General features: G+C 38.9%; 1 protein-coding gene across 1 annotated transcript in view; it reads left to right on the top strand.

Annotated features, from left to right (window-relative positions):
• Positions 1 to 15305, top strand: part of EIF4E (eukaryotic translation initiation factor 4E) — a 21663-nt gene extending 6358 nt beyond the window's left edge. The window contains exons 2-7 of the mRNA XM_009273616.1: positions 2825 to 2931; positions 5158 to 5253; positions 7351 to 7414; positions 9352 to 9465; positions 12052 to 12191; positions 14256 to 15305. Coding sequence (XP_009271891.1) covers positions 2825 to 2931; positions 5158 to 5253; positions 7351 to 7414; positions 9352 to 9465; positions 12052 to 12191; positions 14256 to 14370 — 636 coding nt within the window. The 3' untranslated portion in view covers positions 14371 to 15305. The remainder of the gene's footprint in view (positions 1 to 2824; positions 2932 to 5157; positions 5254 to 7350; positions 7415 to 9351; positions 9466 to 12051; positions 12192 to 14255) is intronic.
• The last annotated feature ends 10913 nt before the right edge of the window (positions 15306 to 26218 follow it).

The following is a 26218-nucleotide window of genomic DNA, read 5'->3' as shown; positions in this document are numbered from 1 at the left end:
GGGGGGGGGGGGGGGGGGGAATCTCTTCTGGCTGGGTTTGTTTTTGAGGGGAGTGGCATAGTCCTGGGTCAAGATCATAGTTAGCTGGGCCTTGGAGGTGAGTTGTCATGTACTGTTTTGGACAGGAGCTTGAAATAATGGTTAGTCTGAGTTTCATTAATGCTAGGTAGCTTTCAAAATATCTTAAGGGACTTGTTGTGACTTAACTAAAATGTTTGTGGTGAGTCAGATGTCTTCCATTTGTCCAGAAATGGACTTTCATGTAGTTATGTGAAGGGTGACCGTCGGTATACTGGGCAAGTATTGAGGCTCATTGCATTTTTTTTTTTGTCTGGAGGTGCTACCTTAATCCTTTCTGATGTTGTCTTGTATTAGAAGTTATGAAATGGCATAGCTCTGCATGTGCTTAGTAGTTTTGTATTGATTCTTCCAGTTTATATAGTTAACAATACTTCTGGAAAACTGACCAGGGAGACTTTAAGATTAGCTCTTTGTATATTGAAAGCTATTTGCTGAGCAAACATGAATGAGATCTCAACTGAAATTATTTTTGGAAGATACTCTGCATTTGTCACGAGCGAGTCTATTTGATGGAAAAATCTTCAGTGTAATAGTATTTGTAAATCAATTGTAAATATTGGATGTTACAACTGCGGAGTATTGTGAAGGAAAGCAAGCTTTATCACAAAACCTAGTGCTTAGTTTACTTCCAAAATATCAACAAGATTTTTTGTGTATCCTCATTGTATTTGTATGTGTAATATTTCTAACTCTTCTAGTTAGAAACCCCTGAAGGGACAACACTTAAATTGTAGTTGTCTGTATTTGGCTTTGTAGTATAATACAAACAATAACTTTGAGGAGGAAATATTGAAATGCTTCTTTGGTGTATTTTACAGCCTTTGTGCATTGACCATCTTAACTTGTTCTATGGGGTTCTTGTATATGATTAAAGGGAAAGATGTATATTTGATCCCATCAACTTAAAAATAAATGGGACTGCCACTAGAAATTTTATTCTAGGTAGAATTTGAAGCACTTAGTAAGCTTTTGGAAGATCTGTTAAGCTTTTTATAGTATTACACTGAAGGAGATTTGACAGATTGTTCAACACTGCTTCTGTGGGTTTGTCAGTGATGTTCCCCATTAGGGAATCTTGAGAAAGCATTTAGTTTTATTAAGAGGCAGGAAATTGTACTACCTGCTCCTTGTACTGTGTAAATCAAAGCACTATCCTAGTTGTCACTGCCACTGTTAGGCCTTCACATTTCAGTCTTTTCACTGTGAACATGGGAGCATGTGAAAGCATTCTTAAACGTGATGTAAATTAGCTTTTGAACTGAGATTTTTTTTTCTAGGTGAGCTGTTAAACTGAAGCATACTTAACTATTTTCAAGCATAAAGGTGTAACTTCTCTGAAGTAAAATGTAATATGCTTAATAATGCTAAATATATTGGTAATGAAAAGAAAATCCCTATTAAGACAGATCTTTAGGTGTTATCAGAAGAGTTTGCCAGCTGGGACTGTGAAGGTTAAACAGTGTTTTGTTTATGTTATCACTTCAAATCCATTCCACTTTTCAGCAGCTTTGGTGATGGTAAACTGAGTAACATGGAAGCCTGGCATAAACTGTTCCATTAATTAGATGACTTACCATTACTTAATCCACCCCTACATTGCTTTGTTCTCTTAAGACCACAAAGTTTAAATTAACTTTTAAGTACTACTTTTGTATTGCTGCATTTAGGAATGTCTAGAGTCTGAGTCTGCTGTAGTTAGTATTTGTTTATATTACGGAAGTGCTTTTTCTTTCACAGGGTCAGCTGTACAGGCATTTTTGTGTTAGCTGTAGGGAATGAGCTGTAGTCCTCATTCCTTGTCTCTGTAGTATTCTAGCACGGATTGCAGATTAGGGAGAGATGGTGGTAACTGGCGGGGACGCTTGGCCTCACAATAAAGCTTTGTGTTCCCTGGTTTGGAGGAATGGCATTAGAATTTCAAACCTGACACAGTGACTTCTCGAACTGAATGACAAGCTTGAGGGGCGGTGCATGCAGAGGGAATATATTATTTCACTTCTTTGTGTTAAAGTATAGAGACAGTGCTAGACATGTCAAATAGAGATTTGAAAAAAAATAATACTTGGAATCAGTCTAATCTGTGGTAAATGTGTAACTACATTTATTTCAGTTTGAAATTTGAGAACTGATATGTGTTTAAATTCTGCTGTTTGGTGCCTGAAGCTTTGTTAGTAGTGATGTTGCAAATACAAAGATAACTACTTACCAGTTTGATTTCTAGCTGCTTGTAATAGCTGATTTCAGACCTGAGAATTGTAGGCGTGTCTCCTACTTGCAATAACAGATTTTTCTAAATAAATGGGGCCTGTACATCTGTTTCCAATGATGCTTTGTCAGAAACTGATAAAATAATTTTCCTTCTGAAATGATTATTCTGGAAATTAATTTTTAGATGTGCATGTTCTAGACAGCATAGCATATTGTGTATTTCTGAAATAACTCTCAGAACTCTTTCAAAATAAGACAAGTATGTTAAGTGAACCATTCTGGAAACAAATGACACAGGAAGCAAATCACTGAACAGCAGAATGTGAATTCCTGCAGTTAGTATTTATTATAGGACCTGCTCAGAAGTTGAAGAATAAAGGGATGCAGATTGTACTTCCATGATGTGATTTGGGCTCTAATCCAAGGTGAATTAGAGGAACTCTTAGCTTCAGCCTTCTTAAAGTTACTTCAAAGAACTAAATTACCTCAATAAAAATTGAGAAGCAATGTATTAATAACTCCTTTCTTCAAACAGGAAACCACTCCCAACCCTCAGCCTTCAGAAGAGGAGAAAACCGAGCCAGCACCTAGTCAGGAGGTTGCCAGCCCTGAACAGTATATTAAGCATCCACTACAAAACAGGTAAATAGTACAGAAGCACGGTTGTAATTTTGCCAAAGATAGCAGAATGCCTGTGGCTTTACAGCTCTGTTGTTTACCTTACGTTTTCTAGCAGTGTTTTGAGAGTTCTCAGTTTTTTGAAGATTTTTGCAGTGAGGTTGCAGAGGAAATAGAATCTGATCCTGTTGTAATTTAGAGCCTTTTCACGTAGTGTTGTTACAGAAGCTGAAAATCTTTGCAAATTTTCATAATGCAGCCAGGTAATTGGAAAGAGCACAGCTTTGCTTTTAGTTTGAGGCAAGCAGAGCTCTTGTTGCTTTTGCCTCGTGTGTTTTAAGAGACTGACACTGAGATGAAGTTGCTGCCAAGCAGAACTGGAAAACCTTCCATTCTGGCTTGTACTTTAGGCAGTTAAGGTGCCAGTGGTAAAGACTTCTCATTCTTATTTCTTATCAGAGTCTTACTCCTTCATATCTTACCATTTTTTTTCCTCCTGTTTGGAACAGAAAGTAGTGGAAGCTGTGTTAATCAGCCAAAGAGCTTATTAGACTTGATCATATGAGTGGTTGGTGTCTACAGTAATACTGTTTTCATTCATTATCCGTAGGAAGCACAGCAGAAGAAACCCTGTAAAGTGCAAATGCACACATTTGCACTAATGTGTCACTAAGAAAAAAACTGTAGGGCACTTAAATTTTCTTGTTTAACAAGAAAAACATGGAGCAGTAGTTAAAAGTATAGTTAGGAAAAGTTATCAAAAAATCAAAGCATCTACTTAGCAATCTTTTACTAAATTCTGTGTTCAGTGTGCAAAACCAGGTATGTCTTAAAAGCTTTAAAAGCTACTACTCAGCTTTTTACTGAGCTATGGAGACAATGAGAACTTTACCAAGCAGCTTTGTACTTGAAAACCTCGACTTGAACTGCCTGTCTGCAGTAAAGATACTATAAGCTTACAGGTTGAATTCCTTTAAATGTGCACAAAAGTTACTCCAGCAGCATACATATACTTCAAAAAGAGCGGCTAGGAAATCATTTTTCTCCAAGTAAGCTGAAGAGCTGATGTGGAGTGCTCAGTACTTAATGCTGGTAGGTAGGTGCTGCCCCAAAGTGAACCTTTTACCAAGTGGCACCTTACTCTTTTTCTAAGTTTTGAGCAAGTGTGGAAAACCACTGCGCTGTAGTGCTATGCTGTGTGCATCCCATTTTCCCTTGTTGTCTTTCTCTCAACTTCCATCCTTCCTCTTTTTCCTGTAAACACTTTGGTTAAATTGGTGCTGACACTCCTTTACAAGTGGTACTGGGGCTATTACTGGAATATATTAAACTTTTTTAAAACAGGGTTTGAAATGTCAGGAAAGGTCTCAAAACAATAGATTGATACCTGTTGACTTAAAGTACTCCGCTGTGAGAAGAAAAATCTACTCCAGTGCTAACCTGAGTGATTTCAACACTACTGAAACTACCAGAATCAGAAATAAGCCTGTTTTTAAATGCATCATCAGGTATCCTGTTCCAGCATTTTAAACAATGCTTTTTAGATCCAGAAAGAGCATCTTTGTGTGAAAGGTTCACTTTGTAATATGTGTTGAGATTTGTACTCAGCAGAGATAATGAAGAAAATTGGATGGAAAATTTTTCATGTAGTCTTGTCTTTATATATGCAGATTTAAAAACTTGAAACAGTTAAATTTGGTGGGTTTTTTTAAGATTGTTGCCATTAGTAAGCTTAATGCAGCTTCCCTTTTAGAATTTATGCTCTCCTAGTATGTGAGTGCTTGGGAAACTTTCATGTCATGTGTAGCTTTGGAGGGATATAATTAGCTTTTGTAACCTTTACAAAGAAATTACTGGAAAGGGAGCTGTGCTCCTAGTTTGAATAGGTGGTGTTGTTTTAGACCATAATCAGTTATTTGTGGTACGGGATTGCAGTTTAGCAGTGGCAGCAAGGAGAAACATCTGAGGCTTAGAGGTTTAGAGTCTTAGAAATGTTCCAAAACTACTTAAAATATTTACCTAAACAGATTGATCAAGTCTGCCATGATTCTTGTAATGGGAACACAAATATTGTTGATCTACAATGAGTTGGATTTGAGAACTGAGTTTCTCATGTAGCTTACTGATGAAAACTGACTTCCATGCTGATAATATCTTAAGGTTTGCAATTAGTTTGGATATAACAATACAAATAATGAATTATATTTTTAATATACTTTCTAGATGCTATTTTATTTTGTTTTCCTTTAGATGGGCACTCTGGTTTTTTAAAAATGACAAGAGCAAAACTTGGCAAGCAAATCTTCGTCTTATCTCAAAGTTTGATACTGTTGAAGATTTTTGGGCGTAAGTAAAGATTTTTCATTCTGCATAATAATCCTGGCATATGTTGGCAAAGCTTATGCCAAAGTCAAAACAAAGTACTCCATTAACTGCAACTTTCAGGGTGTAATCGGAAATGTTTGCAAAATTGGAGGTGAGGTCTACCCCATTCTTCACAATGTGGTAGAATGTAACCTTTGAAGAAAATGTGATTGGAGAAGGTTTTCGTACTTTAAATGCACATTGTCTTGCTGTTAGCACTGCTTATATTCATATGTATATGACGTACATGTAGAAAATTGTATTTGTGCAGTAGCTATCTCATAGTAACATGGATTTGTAAATTCTTGTAGCCAACTGATGGTCGCTTCCTTGGCCCCAAATTTTGCTAGTTGATTAAATTCTCAGGCAGCTGGCTCACTTCAAATGTTCAAGAGTGCCTGAATCTGGAGCATAGTACTTGGGAGACTGATGCAGATTAATGGCATCCTTGAAAGAAGTTCATTAGAGGTTACAGAAGAAACTACCTTCATTCTGAATTGAAGGTCTGCAAAAGCAGTTAGGCTCAAACAGCGAGAACAAAGCCTTTGAAGGTAGACGTGTGCTTTCCAAACACTTGCTTCAGTTAAATTCAGGTGGCTTACTTGGAAGATTTTGCCTGCCATAATGATGAAATATGGAGAAAATGCAAGTGGCATTTTCATGAAATCATGAAATTGAGGGTGGAAAAAATGCATTATATATTTGATCTTTCTTAGTGTTTCATGCTACATTGAGTGGTAGGGTTGTTCTTTTGGATGTGATCAGTAAGGGAGACATGGTGTCTACTAGTGGAATAATGAGACCCATCAGTGACCCATTAGCACCAACAGGAAAGAAATAAAGATACTGAAAATGTTGAACAAGTATTTATCAGTGCAGTCATCAGAGGGAGGGGAATAGGAGTCTGTGCTTGTAACCAGCTTTCCTATTCTTACTTACGGGGGTGACTGATGGTTGAGTGAACAGTAGTTTGCAGTCTTGGGGTATGTGATGGGAGGCTAAATTGTTTGAAGCTCACTATTAAAGTTGGTTAAGGGTAAGTTTTTTGAGCTCCTATAACCAAGATAGTCTGGGTAATTAAAAGAAGTGCTTAATCTAGATGTCTGAAGTCGAAGTATAAAATCAGTCACAAGCAATTGAGAAATTATGCTTCCATTGTTTTCGGAGAGGGAAATAGGTGTGTTGTTCTGGGGAGAAAATATTAAGGTTACGGTAAACTTCAAGGAGGGAAGCTGGTAAATCTGTAACTGGCTTTGTAAATTCCTATGCCTGATTTCTAATTGTTAGAACATCGCAGTAATTCATTTCCTTTTTGGTGCTGGACCATGCCTGAATGTTAGTTAGTCTTGGACTACAGGTTACTGTGGTATGTGCAGGCCTTTTTCTGAAGTCTGACCTTAACAGTGCAGGGGAAAAAAAAGCATCTATTGATCTTGCTAGAGGAGGAGACAGTATGTACTCCTTTGATTTTTTTTTTTGCTTTAAATTGCATAGTTGTAAACTTAATTTGGAGTATATATTTTATATTTGTTGTTTCAGTCATCTGTTCTTGCCTTTTGAGTCCTTATTTCAATTTGAATTATCAGGCCTACAGCCTTCATCCTTAGAGTATTAAATAACCAAGTATTAAATAACAAAGTTGACTATTTCTCCTAAAATCTCTCTCTGCAGAGAGAGTAGCCTTGGAAATTTAAATAATTATCCTTATTCCATGTATGTATATGTACAGAATACACATGCACACAGAACTTTTGCCATGAAAGTTCAGTGAGTTATGTTTCTAATAACTTTGTTAGAACTACGTTTAAAAGAAGCATTGGTATTTCTGGAAAATACTGTTGTATAGGAATCCAGCAAGTGTTCATAAACCAGTTCCCATTCTGCTTCTTGAAGTCCAGAACATCTTAAAGCTAATGCTCTTATACTGCTGAAAAATACTTGGGAAATAGGGTTGCTTCTGAAATAACTTTAATCTTTTTAATTTTTGTATTTTATTTGGTCATATGTCTTAAATTCTTTAAGAATTTTGTACCTTAAAATAATGCTTAGTTTTTAATCCTGCTTTTTTCCCTCCAATAGTTTATACAACCATATCCAGCTCTCTAGTAATTTAATGCCTGGTTGTGACTACTCGCTCTTTAAGGTATGCTTGCTAATGTTTTTTCTTCAGTTATGGATGTTGATGGATGGTTTCCTGACTAAGCAAGACACTGTCCAAATATTTCACTTCAGATATTTAGGAACATGGTTGGGAATGTCCTAAAGGTGTTAATTTTTTTAGGAAGTCCCAAACACATGCCCTCTGAAAATCAGGCTGTCACTAGTTCTGAAAATGCAAGTACTTGCTTTAACACACTTCAGATAGTACATTTTAGTCTGTTGCTATGTTTGTCTTCATTCTATGTTTGAGATGCTTGTGCAAATAATTAAGTCTCAATTTTTATAATAGGAAAGATTTTCCAGCTCTGTCATTTGGTGTGACATGAAATGAGTTAAAATGTATGAGTCCTGTGGGAGGCTGCAATGTTCTCCAGTATTCTTTGAGCACTACTAGCCAGATGCATAATGCTCCTATAATTAATTTTTACACCACCAGTTGCATGCTGTATTACTTGTGTATGAAATAGAAAATTGTACCCAACACTGACACTTAAAGCATGCTGAGGAAGTGTTCAGACTAGTGGATAGGAAACACTGATGAGAAAGTGTACGTGAAATCCTGCCTCGGCTGGAGTGGAGATCTGAACTGGAGCTCTAGACTAAATCCTAACCTCTCCAAAGTGCTTCTAACATACAGCTTGCTTTCTGGTTTCAAATACCTAAATAATCCCCCAAGTACAGGTGCCTGGTTCCTCCTTTGCTTATAAAACATAGCTACTGGCTGGGACTCCTCAGTAGGCTGTGTACATAGTTTGTGAACCTCAGCAGCTTTAGGTAGTGAAGAGGTGGTGATGCTTGGGTTTGGGAAGGTAACAGTATTTTAGGTGACTGAGAAACCTTACTAGTAAATTTTAAGAAGCTGTAGGCCCTTCAGAGGTTAGGATATCTATGGATCATGCTTGTATTTTTTGCATGAATCTGTGTTTTAAGTATGTGTATCTATTCTGTGTTTCCATATCATCAATCAGCAATAATTTAATTATTTAAATGCATGGAACAGGTACAGAATTAGCAACCGTTGCAGGTGTCTGAGCAATCTCTTGCTGTTGTCCTTCAATCGTGACCTTGTAAGAGTGCCTCTTAAAGGTGATGAAGTAGTTTGAGCTCTGCAGCTGCCAGTGAGGGTGTTAAATTTAAAGTGAGCTGACACCACTCCCTCCTGCATGTTGAACACTTAATTAGTTTTCAGCCAAAGTTCTGTAGTGCGGTTCTCTTAATAGACATTTCTTAACCAAATTTCTGTCTAGATAGTTACCTGCTTTTTTTAATGACTGACTTTCCTGAAGTGCAATGCAGCTGGTGGCTATGGGAGTGGCAGCTGGCTGCTTTGCTGTATCAGCGCGTCCAGAGTCATTCAGTTCAGTGCAGGGCCATTGGTAAAGCATGAATCAGAATGCAACTTGCTTCTAAATGGTGTGTTGATTTTTGTGGCCCTGGCAATTAAAACCCTCTTATTCTCACCTTGTGCATGCAGGAAGTCATTGAGATAGACTGCCAAGGGTGTCTTTTTCAGTGAAGTAATCTATGTGCATAAGCGAAGGACTTGGCCAACGTTGCAATGAGTCCAAGACTTAAAATAAGGACGCCAGAATGTAGCTGCTAATTTTATCTGGTTTCATATGGGGCAAAGTGGATGTTTGACTTTGCCTGTTCCCACAGTTTTTTATGTAATGTTGTGTAGCCAAGACTTTTGCCAGGGCTGTGATTCTTCTGTAGAAACAAAAATTTATTAGAGAAAGTGCACTTTTTAAGCTGTTTTGGAACTTTGGTATTGGTATGAGACAGTATTTCTGGACAGGTATGTATCTTAAACTATACACTTTTTTCTTAAGTTGCTATTTCAGTTATCACTGGCCTTTTGGTTATTCTTTAGGAAAAATACAGATCAAGTCTGATTTAACTTCTGGCCGTTCGTTGCAGGATGGGATTGAACCCATGTGGGAAGATGAAAAAAACAAGCGAGGAGGACGATGGCTAATTACACTAAACAAACAGCAGAGACGAAGTGACCTTGATCGCTTCTGGCTAGAGACAGTAAGCACTATGGCCTTACAAGTTGCAACTGAAGAATCTTGCATTTGTATTATTTTAACTGGTGTGTTCTTTGTGTGCCGCACTAGACTTCTAACTTCCTGGCAGCACAGTGTCCTGTAAGTTTTTATTAACAGGCTGTATTTGAAACATGATTTTTCAATAGTGATGCTCAATGTAGTTGTATTCTGTTGAATACTTTCTTATAACGGGCAGCAGTAGAGAGAATTCTACAGGACAGATTAACCTTTTCCTGTGAAATCTACAGAATAGCTGTCGAGCTACTGGGAAGGTAATACTGTTGAATGTGACTCCCAAATTTAACTGCTTAAATGTAACTATTTGTTTTACAAGTACTCTTACAAGTGAATGGTTTTCAGGTTTTGGTCTTCCTGAAGCAAGGGAGTTTCAGATTTGTTTTTGTTCTTTCTGTACTTAACACTAGGATAGGCAAATAATAGCATGGTCTTCCTGTGCACTATAAAAATACTTTTTTCCATTGCAGTTATCTTTTTGGAATAGATTTTTTTGAATGGTAAATACACTTCTTGGAGATTATGTGAGTTGCAGTAAATGTGTTGTAGAAAAGGATACAACTGTACTGTCTAGGAACTGACTCAGAGTAGCCTAAAAGAGTCTAGTGTGATCTGGGTTTTAGGGGCATGGACTGCAGGCAGTACAATACAAAGCAATCTTATGAAATCTCTGATCTTTTTTCCCTGCTTGTCTGTGAGGCAAGAAGTACTGCACTCCTTTGAAAGGAAGAAATGGTCATCAGGATCAAAGCGGAGGTGTCCAAAATACCAGAGCTATTATGATCTTTCTAGTCACTGTAATAGTGGTTTGAAGAAAGGATGATGAGCATTATACTATGAGGCACTATGACTGCACATGAGTAAATAAATGTCTCGCTGTGTGCATTTGGCCTCTCCCCCTAAATGCCTATATGAGTCCTTCTGACTCTTAGTAACCATTACACATGGATTGGAAACGTAGATAGTCTACATAGACTTAAGGCTAGAGGGCTGTGCTTTTTGTTCAGCAGCAAGCAATGGCACAGAGCCTGAATACCCAGGTGACTGGGATATGTACTCTAAAACAACCCTGTCACTTCTAATTCCAGTAATCATTTGTAACCAACTTTCTCCAATAAAAATCAAAACCTCTTCCTTTATCACTCCCCTTTGGAACAAATTTTTATTATAATCTAATGATCTTTACCATTCTTAATTGTAAACTAAACATTTGAGAAGACTTTTTTCCCCTGTTGTGCAGCATTCATGAAGAATATACTTGACTGTAGTGTTTATTGAGCATGGTAGTCATCTTTGCATGTGTATGTACTAAAGCTGTTGATCAATATTTTGAATGTTTGTGTGTGGTTTAAACTTAAACATTTATGGCTTTCATTACTGAGTGAATGTGTGCATCCTGCAATAGGGTGTAACAAAGTATACGTAGTTACACCTGATTTATTCAGTAGCACACTTTGTCCTTTTTGTATTTCCTTGATGAAGTCAGCCCTTGCAGCTCTTGTGGGTACTGAAAGACCTGCTTTGTTCAAAAAAAGTTGCAAGTGTGTTGAATTTCCAAATGTTACAAGTGATTCTGGAAAATTAATATAATGGCAGTGTATTTAATGTACTGTGCAAGTGAAGTAAACAAGCACCTATTTGGAGACTAATACTTCAGTGTGCAGAAGGATTTTCAATTCAGTGTGGACTTAGATGAATCAGTCTTAACCACAAGAAATTCTCAGTTTTATATCTCTAAAAATTGCTTGTTTTACAAGTTGTGAGTTGTAGATTTTAAAAATCACTTTCACAGTTAACATATTGTACAGGGGTGTGACCTAACTCAATCTGATGTTCCTGAAGTGTACCATCTCTGCCAATTCCAAGCTTTGCCATTAGAAATCTGTGGGGGAAAATCTTGTATTGTACACTTGTATTGTTGCATACGCATTACACTCTGTTGAGAATGACTGACTGATTCCCACTTTAGAGTCTGTGGGAGCTCTGAAGCTTCCTGATAGGAAGTAACATTTCATTAGATAGCACTTTTCATCGACGTTGCAGTCTGATTTGCCTCTGAATTGATAGACTTCAGAATTGAAGATGGACCTTACATAGCTGACATTGCCTAAATAGTTCTTCACAGGTTCTTCCTAGATAATGAATGTAAACACTTAAAATTTCATGTTTGTCTACCTGTGTTAAATGTACTTTAGAAAGAAGAATAAATTCCTTTAATTCTTACCTGGTTTTGGATTGGGAGGATGGGGTGGGAGACGACACTATGTAAATGATCAACTGTGTCAGAACTTGCAGCTGCTGGGACAGGGGGAGAAGAGACAGAAAACTCAAAATAGGAGGAAGATACCCTACTACAGCTGAGTTTACATTCACTCGTAACATTTGGAACTTCAAGAAGATACTGCAATAAACAAAAAATGATTGCTGTATGGCAAGTGGCTATAAGCAGTAAAACATAGCATTCCTCAGTCTTCTGTGTACGCTGAGTGTTTGCCTATGGAGCAGGATTCTGACTTTGAACTGCCACTTTTAATGGTTAACCTTTGTTTTGTAGCTGCTGTGCCTTATTGGGGAGTCATTTGATGACTACAGTGATGACGTATGTGGTGCTGTTGTTAATGTTAGAACTAAGGGTGATAAAATAGCAATATGGACAACTGAATGTGAAAACAGGGATGCTGTTACGCATATAGGGTAAGTAATGTGATTGGTGTCTTGAATATATGAAGTGTAACAATGCATTTAAAGCCAGCTAACTTAATAGAAAATGCACTTTAGGCAAATGTAACCTGTGCAGAGCTGTATCCCAAGTTCAAGTAACTCAGTGCCAAATTATTTGCCTTATTGTGTAGTTTTTTGTATGGGCTTACACTAGTGCAGGAGTGCAAAGAAGTTACTACTTTCACTGTAGTTTAGAAATAATGAAGAATTGAACACAAATCTTGGCAGAAGTTTTTCATTTCACAATAAGGCATTGTAATTAATACCTGTAGATAGTGTAGATTCTGTTGCAGCATGCCAGTTTGTAAAGGTGGATAGCCAGTAACAGAGTATTGGTAAGATTTTTCTCAGGGAAGTGATGCTTACAAATAAGAAAGGCATTGTAAATCTTAAGCTCACAAGGATGTCCTTATATTTGAAAAAAGCTGGACAGTGATGTGCTGTGAAACTACAGATGTTTTCCTACATTTTTGTCTCTGTTTAAGTGCAAATCAAACAAAATAATGCTGAGTTTCATGGTTTATTTGACATGTGTAATAGCATGTTGTAGTCTTCATTCCAGTAACAACAGTAGTCATCTCAGATTATCATGTGTCTCTACTGTGGAAAATGCATGTTGTGCTTTGCTATTTAGTACGTATTGCTAAAGCTAGTGGATTCCTTATGCTGTAGTATTGATGCTTCAAAATTACCTGCTGGTAAATTCAGTCATTGTAGGCTACTTAACTCATGCAAACCAATGAAAATACTTATCTTCCCAGCTTAGCACATCTGTCTTAGGCCAAACTTTAACTGTCAGGCATAGTAGCTTGCTAACATTTTTCACTTACTGGGTGGCTCTCTTGACACATTCCTCATTTGGGCCATTATGAATCTGGTGGGGTCTGCCTTATACTGAGAATTTTATTATACAATCATGTTCAGACTTGAAAGGTAAGTGTTCAACAATAGACAAACAGAACTGTGGTATGCATCTTCTGCTAGTAGAAAATAACCTTACAGCAAACCTAGTAGGCATCAGAGTGTGTTTTTAGAATGGTATTAACCATTAACTAAGGAGCTAAGATGACTCCATTAGAGAACTAACTAACTGTAAAAAAGTTAAGATTTTGCAAACTGGCTGACACAATGACTAAGTTAAGTTCTGTTGACTACCTGCTGTCATGTTGCCATAACTCCAAAGGCAATACATCAAGCTTTTATTTAACAGTTAAAATTGGGGTAAGCTATGGTCCTGTAAACTGCTCCATTATGATTAGGGTAAGTTAAAGAAACAACTTTATATAGTTCTGTTAACAATCTGCAGTTTAATAGGCTTGTTCTGTGGATTAGTCGGAGGTTGCAGCCCAGTGCCATTAGTGGCTTGCATCTCACTCGTACTCTATGCTAAGGAACACAGTGTGTGTCTGTGTAAGGGGGGTACTGCTGCTTCTTTCTCTTAAGTCATAAAATCCAAGCAGATTTTTTCTGAAGCTTCTGTTGGGTAGCTGCCCATGACCAGTACCATAGTGAATTGGGGGATGGGGGGCCTGCTTTCTATCAGTAGTTAAAGAAAAGACAGCAAGTCTGTGCAACTGAGACGTGTGTGGTGATAAAAACTGACTGTTCCAGGGAATTGCTGTTTTATTTGGTTCAGGTGACTTTATCATCTCAGTAGTTCTGGAATTGCGGACCATGACTTCTTCATAGCTGTTTGTTTCTATATGTGGGAATATAGCTTTCTGATAGTAATGATATTCACATGAATGCAGTAGAATCCCTGTGTTCTACATTTATGTAGGCCTGTTAATTATTTTTTGGCAAGAGTTTGTCCTGTTTTATGTGGTAAGTCATTGTTCATACAGAACTATAAGCTGATTTTAGATGGAATAAGCTAGAAAAATCCTGTTTCAAGTCCTTTATTCATGCTTCAGAAATTGTTTCTAAATAGGCAACTATTTTTCATGAAGATGTCAGCAGATCTTAAAAGCAGGTGTCCTGTTACTAATCCCTTCCTAAGGGCTTTGTTTAAACTGTTGTTCTGTTTCTTTTCTCCAGGAGAGTATACAAGGAAAGATTAGGACTTCCTCCAAAGATAGTGATTGGTTATCAGTCCCATGCAGACACAGCTACTAAGAGCGGCTCCACCACTAAAAATAGGTTTGTTGTTTAAGAAGACACCTTCTGAGTATTCTTTCATAGGAGACTGCGTCAAGCAATCGAGATTTGGGAGCTGAACCAAAGCCTCTTCAGAAGCAGAGTGGACTACATTTAAATTTGATTTCCATCTAAGTGTTGTTAAGATTTGTGAGAAGTCTCATTCGCCTTTGTCTTGTACTTCTGTGTTCAATTTTTTCTATTTTGGCTGAAGTAACCATTACCAATCAGAATTTTAGTACACTTCACCCCCTGAATCCATAAATGTTTTCCTGGCCCACTCTGTAATAGCTTGGTAGAAACATTACTATTACGAAAAAACCCATTTGTTTATCCACAGTATTCAGAAAAGAAGTTGCATTTCTGTACCTGCAGGAAATTACTCTGTTTTACATTTGCATTGTATGCAGTAACATTTTGCTGGTTTGGAAAAAGAGTATGGTGCATACAGTTTTCTAGCAATTTTTTTATACAGCATCATCTTTGCTGTAACCTATGCTGATGGCTGCTAGATTAATTTATTTGTTTTCCCTATTTGATAACATTAGTGATATTTTGATTTCAGTTGTTTTTGGTCATTTAACATTTGGTGAAGAATCTGGGAATATGACAAAGGTGGAATAAACATTAATTTTGTGCATTCTTTGGTAATTTTTTGGTTTTTTTGTAACATCAAAGCTTTGCTACGAATTTATGCATTTCAGTCAAATCAGTGATCTGTTTGTGTGATTTCCTAAACATAATTGTGGATTTTTTTAATGTAACACCATAATTTACATTCCTTACTAGAAATAGTATGTCTGGTTTTGTATCTTATGCTGTATTTTAACACTTTGTATTACTTAGGTTATTTTGCTTTGGTTAAAATGGCTCAAGTAGAAAAGCGGTCCCATTCATATTAAGACAGTGTACAAAACTGTAAATAAAATGTGTACAGTGAATTGTCTTTTAGACAACTAGATTTGTCCTTTTATTTCTCCATCTATACAGCAAGTATTTGTACTTCTTGTGACAAGGCAGTCTCTACTGTGGCTTCTATTGTAGTGTCTTCCAAGAAAGATAAAGTCTGGAGCTATAGTCCGTTGAAACTTTTAATAAATCTATTAGATAGCACCCTAAATCAAAGTGAACTTATATTGATGTGGCTACTGTTTTTTCTTAGTGGTTGGACTGATTGATCATGGTTTGCATTGTTTCTCTTTTGACTTTGGTTTATGCCAACCAAGAAATTCAAGGGTACATAGAAAGCTGTCTCGTTTCAGGTGGGAACTAACTAAAAGCTCTGAAGTGAGTGATTCTACTTTAAGTGTATAATTCCTATATGAAGTACAAGTAAAGCGCACTAGAGACATGGCTACAAAATAAGTGTCTAAGGATCTAGGTAGTCTGCTATTATGTATGTCTTACAGTGAAATGAAACTTTCATTGGCTGGAAAGTTGCTGTGGGAGCTGTAAGTTTGCTTGACTTGCAGGATTGGGGGAAAATTTTGAAGGCCATTGAGTAACTTCTTGTTTTGAGCACAATGTGAGAGGCTTTTTCTTTCCACTGTTTAATAGAGCATGCAGCAAAATCAATGCTTTATTGCTAATTTTGTATTTCTTAGCATCTGATGTACTTTAAGATCTTGCCAGGGCTATATAGCCTTTCTTCACTTAAAGGCAGATGCTTACTGGGGTTTTGATCTTTGTGGTAACTCCTTAAAGCAAGTTCAGTCACTGTGGCAGTGAAGCTTCAGTTGAATCAGGCTTTTGAATCTGCCTGATTAAGGCACTGAAGTGTTCAAGTCTCTCTTAGCACATAGAAACACTTTCTTGCACGTTTTGTAAGAAATGTGTGTTGTAAATAGCGTGTCAGACTATACCAAAAAGGTATTACATTAACTTCTGCATTGTTCTTCTGTCTGTTTAATAGAAACACTTACAGTAGGCATCTATACCTAATGATACTATGCCTTCGGTATTGGTCATTAACCAGGATCGATGTTGGCTGTGGAGAGAGCTGTTGGGCTGTTTGTATGCTGGTTTCTGTGGATTCTGGTGTAACTGGTTGCCTGCCCTGATTCTGCAGGTGTGCAAAGCAAGTTGGGTTTAATAGGACCGTTCATAGCAAAATATAGCAGTCCCTGCCTGTTTTCCAGCTTACTGCTTCACCTGATCATCTTAGCAATTAAAGTAAGCTTTTTGAACTAAATTTCTCTAAACTCTTTCTGTTCTGTATCATCAGCCTCAAGCTGAGTAGTGTTTATAAAGGCTTTGATACTTCTGAATAAACCAGTAATGCTTGTATGCATGGGAAGGTAAAAATGAACCAGTTTCCTGAGGGGTAACATTAGATTGTCTATGTGTATGTAATTTGGGAGCTCTGGGGCAAGGCTCACTAAAATGAGTGTAATGCAGAAACACAGGTAGTGCTGCCCTTTTGTAAAGAGCATTGAGATTAAACTGAGTGCTGTTGTGAGAAGTACATAGTATTGGTTTTCTTTAATTTCGCTAAAAGACTGACAGGAATATCATTCAGGGTAGCAGCATTTTGTTCATCTAGAAAGGTGATTGATAGGGTTTATTGGTATGGTCTCAGGTTTTTGAGCCTGAGCCTATTTAAGCAGCCAACTGACTTGCACTGTAATATGAAAACTTCCGGTAGGTTGATCTGAGGGTTTTCACTGCTCAAATAATTGCTATGTTTCTAGAAGACTTGAGTGAAAATTAAATGACATACTTGCTTTATCAAATATATAACCTATGCCTTTAATTCACTGCTAGAAGCAGCAAGTGACCATGAACCTAGTTTTCTCCAACTTGCAAATCACTTTGTGCTGCATACTGATGTTCTGATTATAATGGTGTAGTTTGTGTTCTTATACTATGGGAGAAAGCTGAGCTCTCTCCATTCTGCGTATTAATAAAGCAGCCACAGGCTCATAAGAGGAAAAAGCAGTAAATGTTTAAGTATCTAGTTTTGGTACAAAATATTCAGTGTCATTAAACTTGCAGCTAAATGGGTAGCCATTGTCAATGTGTGGTTTTAATAAGCCTGAGAAGACTAAAGAATAAATGTCTGAAGCATCTGTTCAGAAGTGGTTTTATATGGTACAAAACCAGCAGAGCAAGGAAAGAAAGCAGAAACTTGCTGTGTTCAAAGAGGTGTAAGAGTGTGCAAGAGTGTGCCAAAATACAGCCTGGGAGGAAGGGGTAAAAGATGAATATCTGTGAATTGGCAGCTGCTGAGTGTACTGTAAGTCTTGGGCTGTGCAATGCTTTTGCTGTCACTTTCTGTTTGTCCTGCTGCACTGTCACTGTCTTGTGCTTCAGGCTGTCTCTAGCTCAGGAAACTTAATTTCTAATGTTGCCCAAATCCTGGGAACTTGGAATAGTAGCTTTTAGCAAAGCGTGGACTGAGCTCAAAACTTCCATCCCACCTAATGGAATCTTTTCTTACAGAAATGCTTGGAAAAAATATTCTGGACTCCATGGGACCCTTACTAAAACCAAGAAAGCATTGCATTGCAGCCTAGTAAAGTGCCATGGGTCTTCCCTTTGATATATGGGACCTCCCTTGTTTCCAAGAAGCTTTAGTTTTGAGTCCGGGCCTGACGATTTTAAAACTAGATCTTCAGAACATCCTGCACTGGAGTACTAAAATAGTTGAGCTTAGTAGTTAAACCCGTAGAGCTTTCAGACTGCCTAGCCCTTAACTTTTAGATTACTTTGCCCTCTTAAGAACAGTCAATGGTTTCTGCAAATTTTTTTTTGTGAGTAGGTTTTAGTTAGGTCTTACAATTTTTTTTTTTATGCAGAATTTGTGCCTTTTCATATTGGGCAAGAAACAGACAAATGAAAATGACATCACCAGTAAGGAAATAGTTCATAGCTATTTCACTTTGAGACATTTCATACCTGTCTGTCCAAACTAGACTTGGAGAGGAGGAGTGCAGTGTGGAACCAGTCCCAGTCCTGGCTATCGAATGCACCTGCTGGACCTCTCCATTATCATTTCAGAGCTCCAGAACCTGTTAAATCTTGAAGACTTTCCATTTTGATCTCTTTGCAGGACACTTGTGGCTGTAGCTGCTTGAACAGACTTTCTGCCTTTTAGCTCTTAAGGTTTTGTATTCCACCAGAACTTGTTTTCAGGTGTCCAGCTCTGGCACTGCAGCAAAGCCTTTAATATAAGCACTTAAATTCCTTCTCCTGTGATAAAAACCACAGTCACTTCTGCTCTTTCCTGGTGGCTGCCTGGCGCTTTCCCAAAAGACTATGGGATGCCCTACTAGCCTTCCTATTTTGAAATAAAGCAGGTTCTGATGTCCAGAGCTAAATGTGAATTGTGGCTGAGCACATGGTGATTGTTATGCTTCCTAGCATTAAGTTGTTGTTTTGTGTGATGCCTTAAATGCAAAAACATCCTAGCTGAAGTCAGTCTGTTGGTATCAGTGTGCCTGCTAACCAAATGTAACTCAGATTTTTTTTTTTATTCCCTGCTAGTACTGAGCCTGTGACAAGTTTAGCTGTGAATTTGTGGGGTTTATGATGGCCTGTGCTTTTCCTGTCTCCATTTTTCTAAATCCTGATACTTTTCAAGCCTTATGAAAACATGCTTAATAAGGGGAAAAATTATACTGAGTCTAGTCACTGCTTTTTTGGTCACTATGATACCATGGAGAATTCCAGGTGTTGCTAAACCCAAATAAAGACTGTGTGCGACTTCTTTGGCATAATAATCTGCTTATGGGATTTTCACTTTTTTATCTCTAGCCATGTAAGTATGATGATAGTGAAAATGATACTTGAAAGCATGTGTGTGAATATATCATATATAAAGCAAAAATAACTCATCTATTTTTTCTATTTTTTTCAAAGTAGAAAACAACTGTTATTTCTAAAAGGTTTCTTTGGATGACTTTCTGTAATGAATTATTGGATTTTGCTTACAATAGGTAGTTTAGATCAATCTTTTTTTCCTTATGTTGTGCCTATTAATGTTATCAAGGAATTGGAGCCAACCTCATAGATAAGGTTTGGCATTCTTTGAAGTAAAGCTAGTTTTTGAGCCTTATCTTCCTCCATATGTACAGGGTAGTTATCCTCGTGCATCTCACCTTGAGCCACGCAAATATGCAGAAAGTATAATGGGAAATTGGAAGGTACTACTTTATTTCTGTAGCTTGAATGAAAATAAAGCTTCTGAGGAACTAAATGTCTCAGCTTCTTGACTCTCTATGGGGTGTAGAGAAATGCAAATCAAAGATAAATGAGTAAGGTGCTGCTTTGAAATGTGTGTTCGCTCTTCAGTTTGGAGTTTGTGCATAGCTAGGGCTTCTGCAGCTCACCCACAGATCAGCCTTGTTCTAAACAAAACTTATGTACTGTGATTGCAAAAATACCACTGACTGCTCTTCCCTTGTTTACCGTAGTTTCCCCAGTAGGCAAGAGTAGTCTAAATATGTTTGTATAGTGGTACCAGCTAGCAGAAAATTGCAGGTGATCTAATAGGAGCTCCTGTGTTCCGGTTGTGCCACCCCATTGATGTTAAACAGCTGGAGACAGTACCTTGAACTTGCAGGAGGGGTTTTAGCCTGTCTATGCTATCCATTAAGGGCTTTAAGGCCAGAAAGAAACTGTTTCTGTAGGTATATCAGCTGTGTGCTTAATCCTGGAAATTTTTTGGATACAAGCGTAGATGTTTGACTCAGCTGTGAACTGATTTCACTGCATGGCCTCAGTTCATCTCATGCGTTTGAAATGGGAGTGTTCCTGCATAGTGAGGAAATGGTGACTACTGACTTCCAGAGGCGGAGATGCTGCTTCAAAGTTTCCCTGGACCTGGAAAATTCATCCTTGAGTTCATTCCCTAAAGGCAAGGGAGAAATATCTGCCGGCTGCCATCTGGGGACAGATGGATTCCAGATTGGTTGTATAAAAAATAAAAAGCTTAAAAGGCCTCTTAAGTCGTTCTTTAATTCATCAGTAGAGGTGTATCTTCCCTGTACACACACACTGGGGGGTGGGCGTGAGGTGGGGCTGAAGGGCAGAACTGAGATTGATTTTTCTCAGGCCATGAGGGTTGTTCAAAGGTATTTTGGGGAGAAAGAAAATTGAAGGTGAGATTCAAGCACCAACAGGTTTAGCTGAAAAGTGATCTAATTTTAAGGTCAATTCCCTTTGTTGCAAGGAACTGGTATTCCTTTAACTATTGCAAAAGTAGCCCCAAATCCTCAAATTAATGTTCTCTAAAGTTTGTGAATGTGACTTCAGGTCATACGGATTTGTCTCATATTACCTTCATTAAACTGGGGATTTAACAATGTTTTGGGGGATTGTAATAGTGGTGCAGGCTAGTCATAAGCTGCATCACCAGTGAACTGTTTTGGGAATGTATTGCAAAAAAAAAAAACCAACCCTGTTTGGATGGAAAAAAAAAAAACCAACAACCCTGTTTGGATATAGATGACTTCTTAAGGAGCAGATGGTTCTTTCACATTTGCATGAAATGTGAAAATGGTGAAAAATGAAGAATTGGCTTTTTCTAACCGTTGATGCTTTTCCTTGGCCAGTGTTTCCTCGTAGATGCGGTGCTGTTTAGACATCCCTCTGCAGTTGTGCAGCAGTGTGCAGCGGGCCTCTCCCTGCAGTGGGAGCGGTGGTCCTTGCTGAGGGGATACCCTGATCAAGACACATTTCTCAGCAGCTGGGAGCTGGTTGTATTTTGTAAGCTTTTGCTATGGGTGATGTCAGTTATCTTCGGTAAGCTCTAGGATTGAGAGATGAGGTTTTCAGTTCTACCCTCTGAGGTAATCTCCAACTATACTTTTATTATAGTGTAAAAACATGCTCCCGGTTCTGGTGCACCTGATGTCATTGCACTAATCCTGGCCTTTGCATCGTTTTTAATACTGTGATACAATCCAGGATGAGTATTCATGTGACATTCTAGGTGTTCTGCCAGAACATGATTAATTCCGAGTTGAACACAACCCCAACAACCTGTCCTCATTTATGCTCTTGAGGCTGCCTCTTAATTGCACTGAAGTGTATGGTTTAGGGACATCTCTAGTAAAATTACCTGGAGGCATCTCAGTCCTCCTTGTCTTTTTTTATAGTTTCTCTAGGCTTGAACAACAGAGACTTGGCTCTTCTGAAATGCTGTGGTGTATGTACCTGCATTGTAGTATCAGTGAGTTTCAACTATAGCCTAGGTCTGCCTTTCTGCCCACTAGAGGAAGCAGTTACTGCAATTTGCAGCAGAATTAGTATGTGTCAGGAAGGGAATAAAATGCTTGGGCTGTGTGAGCTGTTAGCAGTGAGATCATTTGCTGGCTGTCCTGTTCTCACCTGCTGTGCCTTGCAGTCCTGGGCCTAGAGTTTGTAAGGAGGTTTGTACAGACACTTATACTACGCTTGCGGATACTTCTGGCTTAAAAAGCATGGTTTCTTCCCCATGTTGTGTAAGTTTTGAGAGACTTCTCTTTTTTTTTTTTTTGCCTATTTTATAACACTTTCTAAGGATTTCCCCAGCATTGTTGAGCTGTGCTTAATGATAATTGTATTGGCAACACCGGAGCACTAAAATGTCTGAACAGTTCTTGAACAGCATGCTGGATAATGCACCTGCATGCAGGCTGGCCTGGCTGCAGCTGCGCTTGGCTCGCTTGGAAAGGAAGAGGGAAGAGATTCCTAGCTGCCTGGTGCATCTATTTATGTTTTTTTCCAAAACTAAGCTGTGACATTGAAATGGAGAATGCATATAGTTGTGACAGCCTTTCATTTGTGCCTATGAATATCTTCTTGGGGTGGTGGCCAGCAGCAGCAAGAGGAGGAGCAGAGGCTCACAGGAGTGTGCCAAAGAACAGTGAAAGTGTTACTCAGCAGTGACTGAGCTGCTGGGGCAGTGGAACAGCTCCTGCTGGATCTAAGAGATCAACCCAAAAGACTATGAAAACTGTGGGGTTTGTCCTAAACATTATAATTCCTCCCTTCTGTAGGTCTGAGTCTAAATACCTCAGAACGTTAACCTTTCAAGGAAACAGTTCATACCTTGCCCTGCATGTTTCAGAGACTAGTATCGGCTGTGCTTTTACAATTGGCATGATTTTGCTAAAGTAGCGAAAGAGCTGTTTGTGTGAGGTGGGCAGCAGCACAGTGCTGTCTTGCACGAGGGGAGCTGCGTGTAGAGCGTGTTCATGCCAGCCAGAGTGCCTCGAGCACTTGGCTTTTCCCAGCTGCCTTTGCTGTGCACTTTCTCTTCAGGTAGTCTTTTGCTTAGTTAAAATACAGCTGCTGGGCTGTAAGCAATAAAAAGTCCTTTACTGGACGTAAAGTTTAAAAACAGCTCAGAAGCACAGCATGTGTGAGCTGTTCTGTACCTTGTAATGGCATTAGGGTATGGATGACTCACACTGTAGTTTTTGTGCCAGGGTATTCAGCAAGCAAGTGTCATCCCAACATTAATTCCAGTGAGGAAACAAGTATTAATGATGGTGATGAAGACAAATTGAAGGCAGCTGAGCCAAAGCATTTCCCTGGGCCTAGGGCAGATGCCGAACCTGAAATCGGACATGATAGGGACTGAACAAGTTTTACAACTCATCCTCAATCGGCATCAAATCCTTTTGATACAGCAGCTGCTCTGTGAGGTGACTATTGTGCATGTAACAGTTTTATCAGTTGCTTACCTTAATGCAATGTTTCAGGTTTTTCTGATTCGCCCCGTGCTGCTCCCTTATTAAAGCAGACAGGAATCGGAGTTTGTGAAATGGTTTTGTTGGACAGGGCAGTTCATATTTTCCAGGTTGTAGTCTGAGCTATCCCTTGAGCTTGAGGCAATTGACTGTAAAGGCCTTTTAACTGCAGAAGACTAAATGGGGGTGGGGGTGGGGGGTGGGAAATGAGCTTGCAGTTCTGTGCAGCAAAGTCCCTGTGTGAACATCAGTACTCCACCAGAAAAGAAAAGGCTTTTGCTCTCTGGACAGAGCTTGCCCCGGCATTAGTCCAATGTGCTCCTCAGGTGTTAGCAGATGGCTCTTGGTGACATGAAAGTAGGAAAGGCAGAGAAAAACAAGTTTCTGTTGACTTCCTGATAGTCTGCCTAAGTCCATCCAGGTCTTCATGTCTGTGTGGGGAGTGCTGGGGTAGAAAATGCAATTCATGGGCTTCCCTACCTGTCTTCTACCTGTGTCCTTGTGATATTTTACAGCAGGAGAATTCAATGGAGTTTGAGATCTTGTAGAAGGGGAAACAATTCAGATAAGCTGCTACTTAAACCTTGCATTTCAGTCATTTAGTGAGACCTAGTGATTTTTTTGTTTGTTTTTGCAAGTATCCGTGAACACTGACAACTGAGTTCTTGTTTTCCAGTAATTTCAGTCCTGTGGCTTCAAGTTCATTTGGTCTGGTCTGTTCTTACCACATTGTCATCCATGCAGAAAACAGCTGTTGACAGCTTAAAAAACTTAGCCTGTTGGGTTTTCTTTCTGCAAAGTTTTTGTGCTTTGTCATTAAGCAACATGGGGACAATCTATTGTGATCTAGATTTTGCTGCAGAGGCTATAAAAAGGGGCAGGGATAAGGTGTGTGGATTAAGAATTTTGCCCTGGATAAAGGAACTCCTCAGTGGCACAAAACTGGCAGATATTAGGAAGATCTAGCAGGATGATGGGCTCCCTCAGGGAGATGGTATGCCAGCGGCACAGGTTAGAAGAGCTCCAGTCCAGCTGGGCTGCAAACTCCCTCTCTGACTCCAGTGCCATCCCTGGCTTTTGGGCATCCTCCCTTCCACGTACAAAGCAGAGTGGAGCTGCTGAGGAAATGTGGCCACGTAGCTCCCTGCAGTAGGCTGTGGATCACACACAAAGGAATGTTTGAGAGCTTCACCAGGTGTGTGTATCATTTCCAGATATGCTCTGGAAAGGCTTAACAGCTGGGCCTGTTCCCATCTCCTTCCTGGCTGAAATCATTGGATACTAATTCAAATACTTGCAAGAGCATATTTTCCAGGTGCTGGCCTCCAGCTATCATCTGCCTGCAAGCAGTAATAAAATAGTAACATAGAAAATTTCAGGTGGTAAACATGTGGAGATAGACGTTTTGCACTGTGGCAGTAGGCAGCATGTCCCAAATTGAACTCCACTCAAAAGCACAGGCGGAGCAAGGTAGAAACCAACAGCAGCTTGCCTTTTCCCAACAGTCGGTATTGTCTTTATCTGTCATGTGTTTAGGATCACATAAAACCTTCACTGTGTTTTCCTGTACAGCTGTTCATATCTGCCCCAGCAAGAGGGACTTCAACAACACATTTGGAAAAATCAATAGACTTCAGCTGTAGGGGGACGTGGCATGAGGTGGCTTTTGCACTGAGCCCTTTAGAGAGCTTGTTTCTTTTATCTAGTGGCATGAGATGTGCAAGAGGAAAAGAACTTAGAGAAAATGTTCTTGTGCCTTGCCACAGTCCAAAGAAGCAGGAAATGCTGTAGTTCCAGCAGTTCTCTGTAGTTGTCCTGATTGGAAAGGTAACTCTTAAACCATGGTAGATGTTTTTGAAAGTGTTGATAATCTGTTTTCAGCATTCAGTTTGATGTGACTGTTGCTCTCCCTTCAGTTCAGGAGGACAAAAACGTGGTATTTTTGTTCATATGGTTAATTGTTACCTATTACTATGGGTTGTGGTATAAGTAGGAAAAATGAACTGTGTGTAACTATAACACTGGACTGGGCTGACAGGAATTTTCTCTCATTAAACTCATGTTCCGTAGACTAAAATGTCACTAAAAAGGGCATATGCTTTACTTTTTTCCATGTGGTGAAATCTAGGGCCTGTTTAGTCTTTGGAGACAGTTTAAAAAACAAGAAATCCCCCAAACACAGGGGTTTCATTACTGCTAGTAGAGCTACAAAAAAAGATACTTTATTACTTAGAGCGTTCCATGCAGAAAATTGCTTTTCTGGCTCACTTGGGAGCCAGGAGCTCTGCTGTTTGCCTTCCTTTCGCACGTACTGTATTCTTGACCATGCATATTTTAAACTTGGGGGCTGACAGCAAAGGTGTCCTCCTATCTACTGAGCTGGTTAAAATATTGACCTAACTTTGTATACTGTTTCTGACAGTGGCTAATGACAGATGATTAGAAAACAGCTTAAGAAATGAAAGATACATGGCGTGATCTTTCCTCTGGGACACCTTGTCAACTTTTGGCAAAAAAACCTGCACCTAGACCATCATGTTTAATAGCTACTGATTGATCTGTCTCCATTAATTTGGTGAGTCCCTTTCTGAACGAATTTATAGTATTGGTCTTAGAAGTTCTCAGGGCAATTGAATTTCCAGCATAGCGATGCATTGCGAGAAGGCAGTTCCATCTGTATCATCCTCCATAGTAGCTTCCCACAAACAAACCTGTCTCAGACTGAGCCTCCCCTTCCAATCAGTCTGGTAGCAGACATGCCAGAACTACTACTTAACAAAAGAAGGTGGAGATACTAATCTTTGCTTTAGCTTTTTTTTTTAACTATGCGCTCTCTACCAATCCTGTTTAGAGCTTAGTTTGCATCTCCCCTTCTGTGGGTTGTTCGGTTGCTGAGTACTGGAAATCTGGTTAACAACTTAAATTTCTTCCACCTAGGGCAATGCAAACCATACAGTTACAGCATGTAAATAAAAGTCTTGCAATTTAGCAGACTGTGCCTTAAAAAGAATGGAATTACAGAAGCAGAAAATCTGATTTCGAATTAGAAGAAGCAACTCTTTCTGATAATTAGCAGCACTTCTCCAAAATAGTACCAGCTGCCCCCCTCCAAGTCCACCTCACCTCATAAAGAGAACCAAGTTTGTTTCAAATGCAAGCCTTATTTTTTGACCCTGGTAATAGTTG

The sequence above is a fragment of the Aptenodytes forsteri genome, unplaced genomic scaffold (assembly GCF_000699145.1).
Source record: "Aptenodytes forsteri isolate BGI_AS27 unplaced genomic scaffold, ASM69914v1 Scaffold93, whole genome shotgun sequence".
Lineage (NCBI taxonomy): Eukaryota > Metazoa > Chordata > Aves > Sphenisciformes > Spheniscidae > Aptenodytes > Aptenodytes forsteri.
This window is presented reverse-complemented; position numbering and strand designations above follow the sequence as displayed.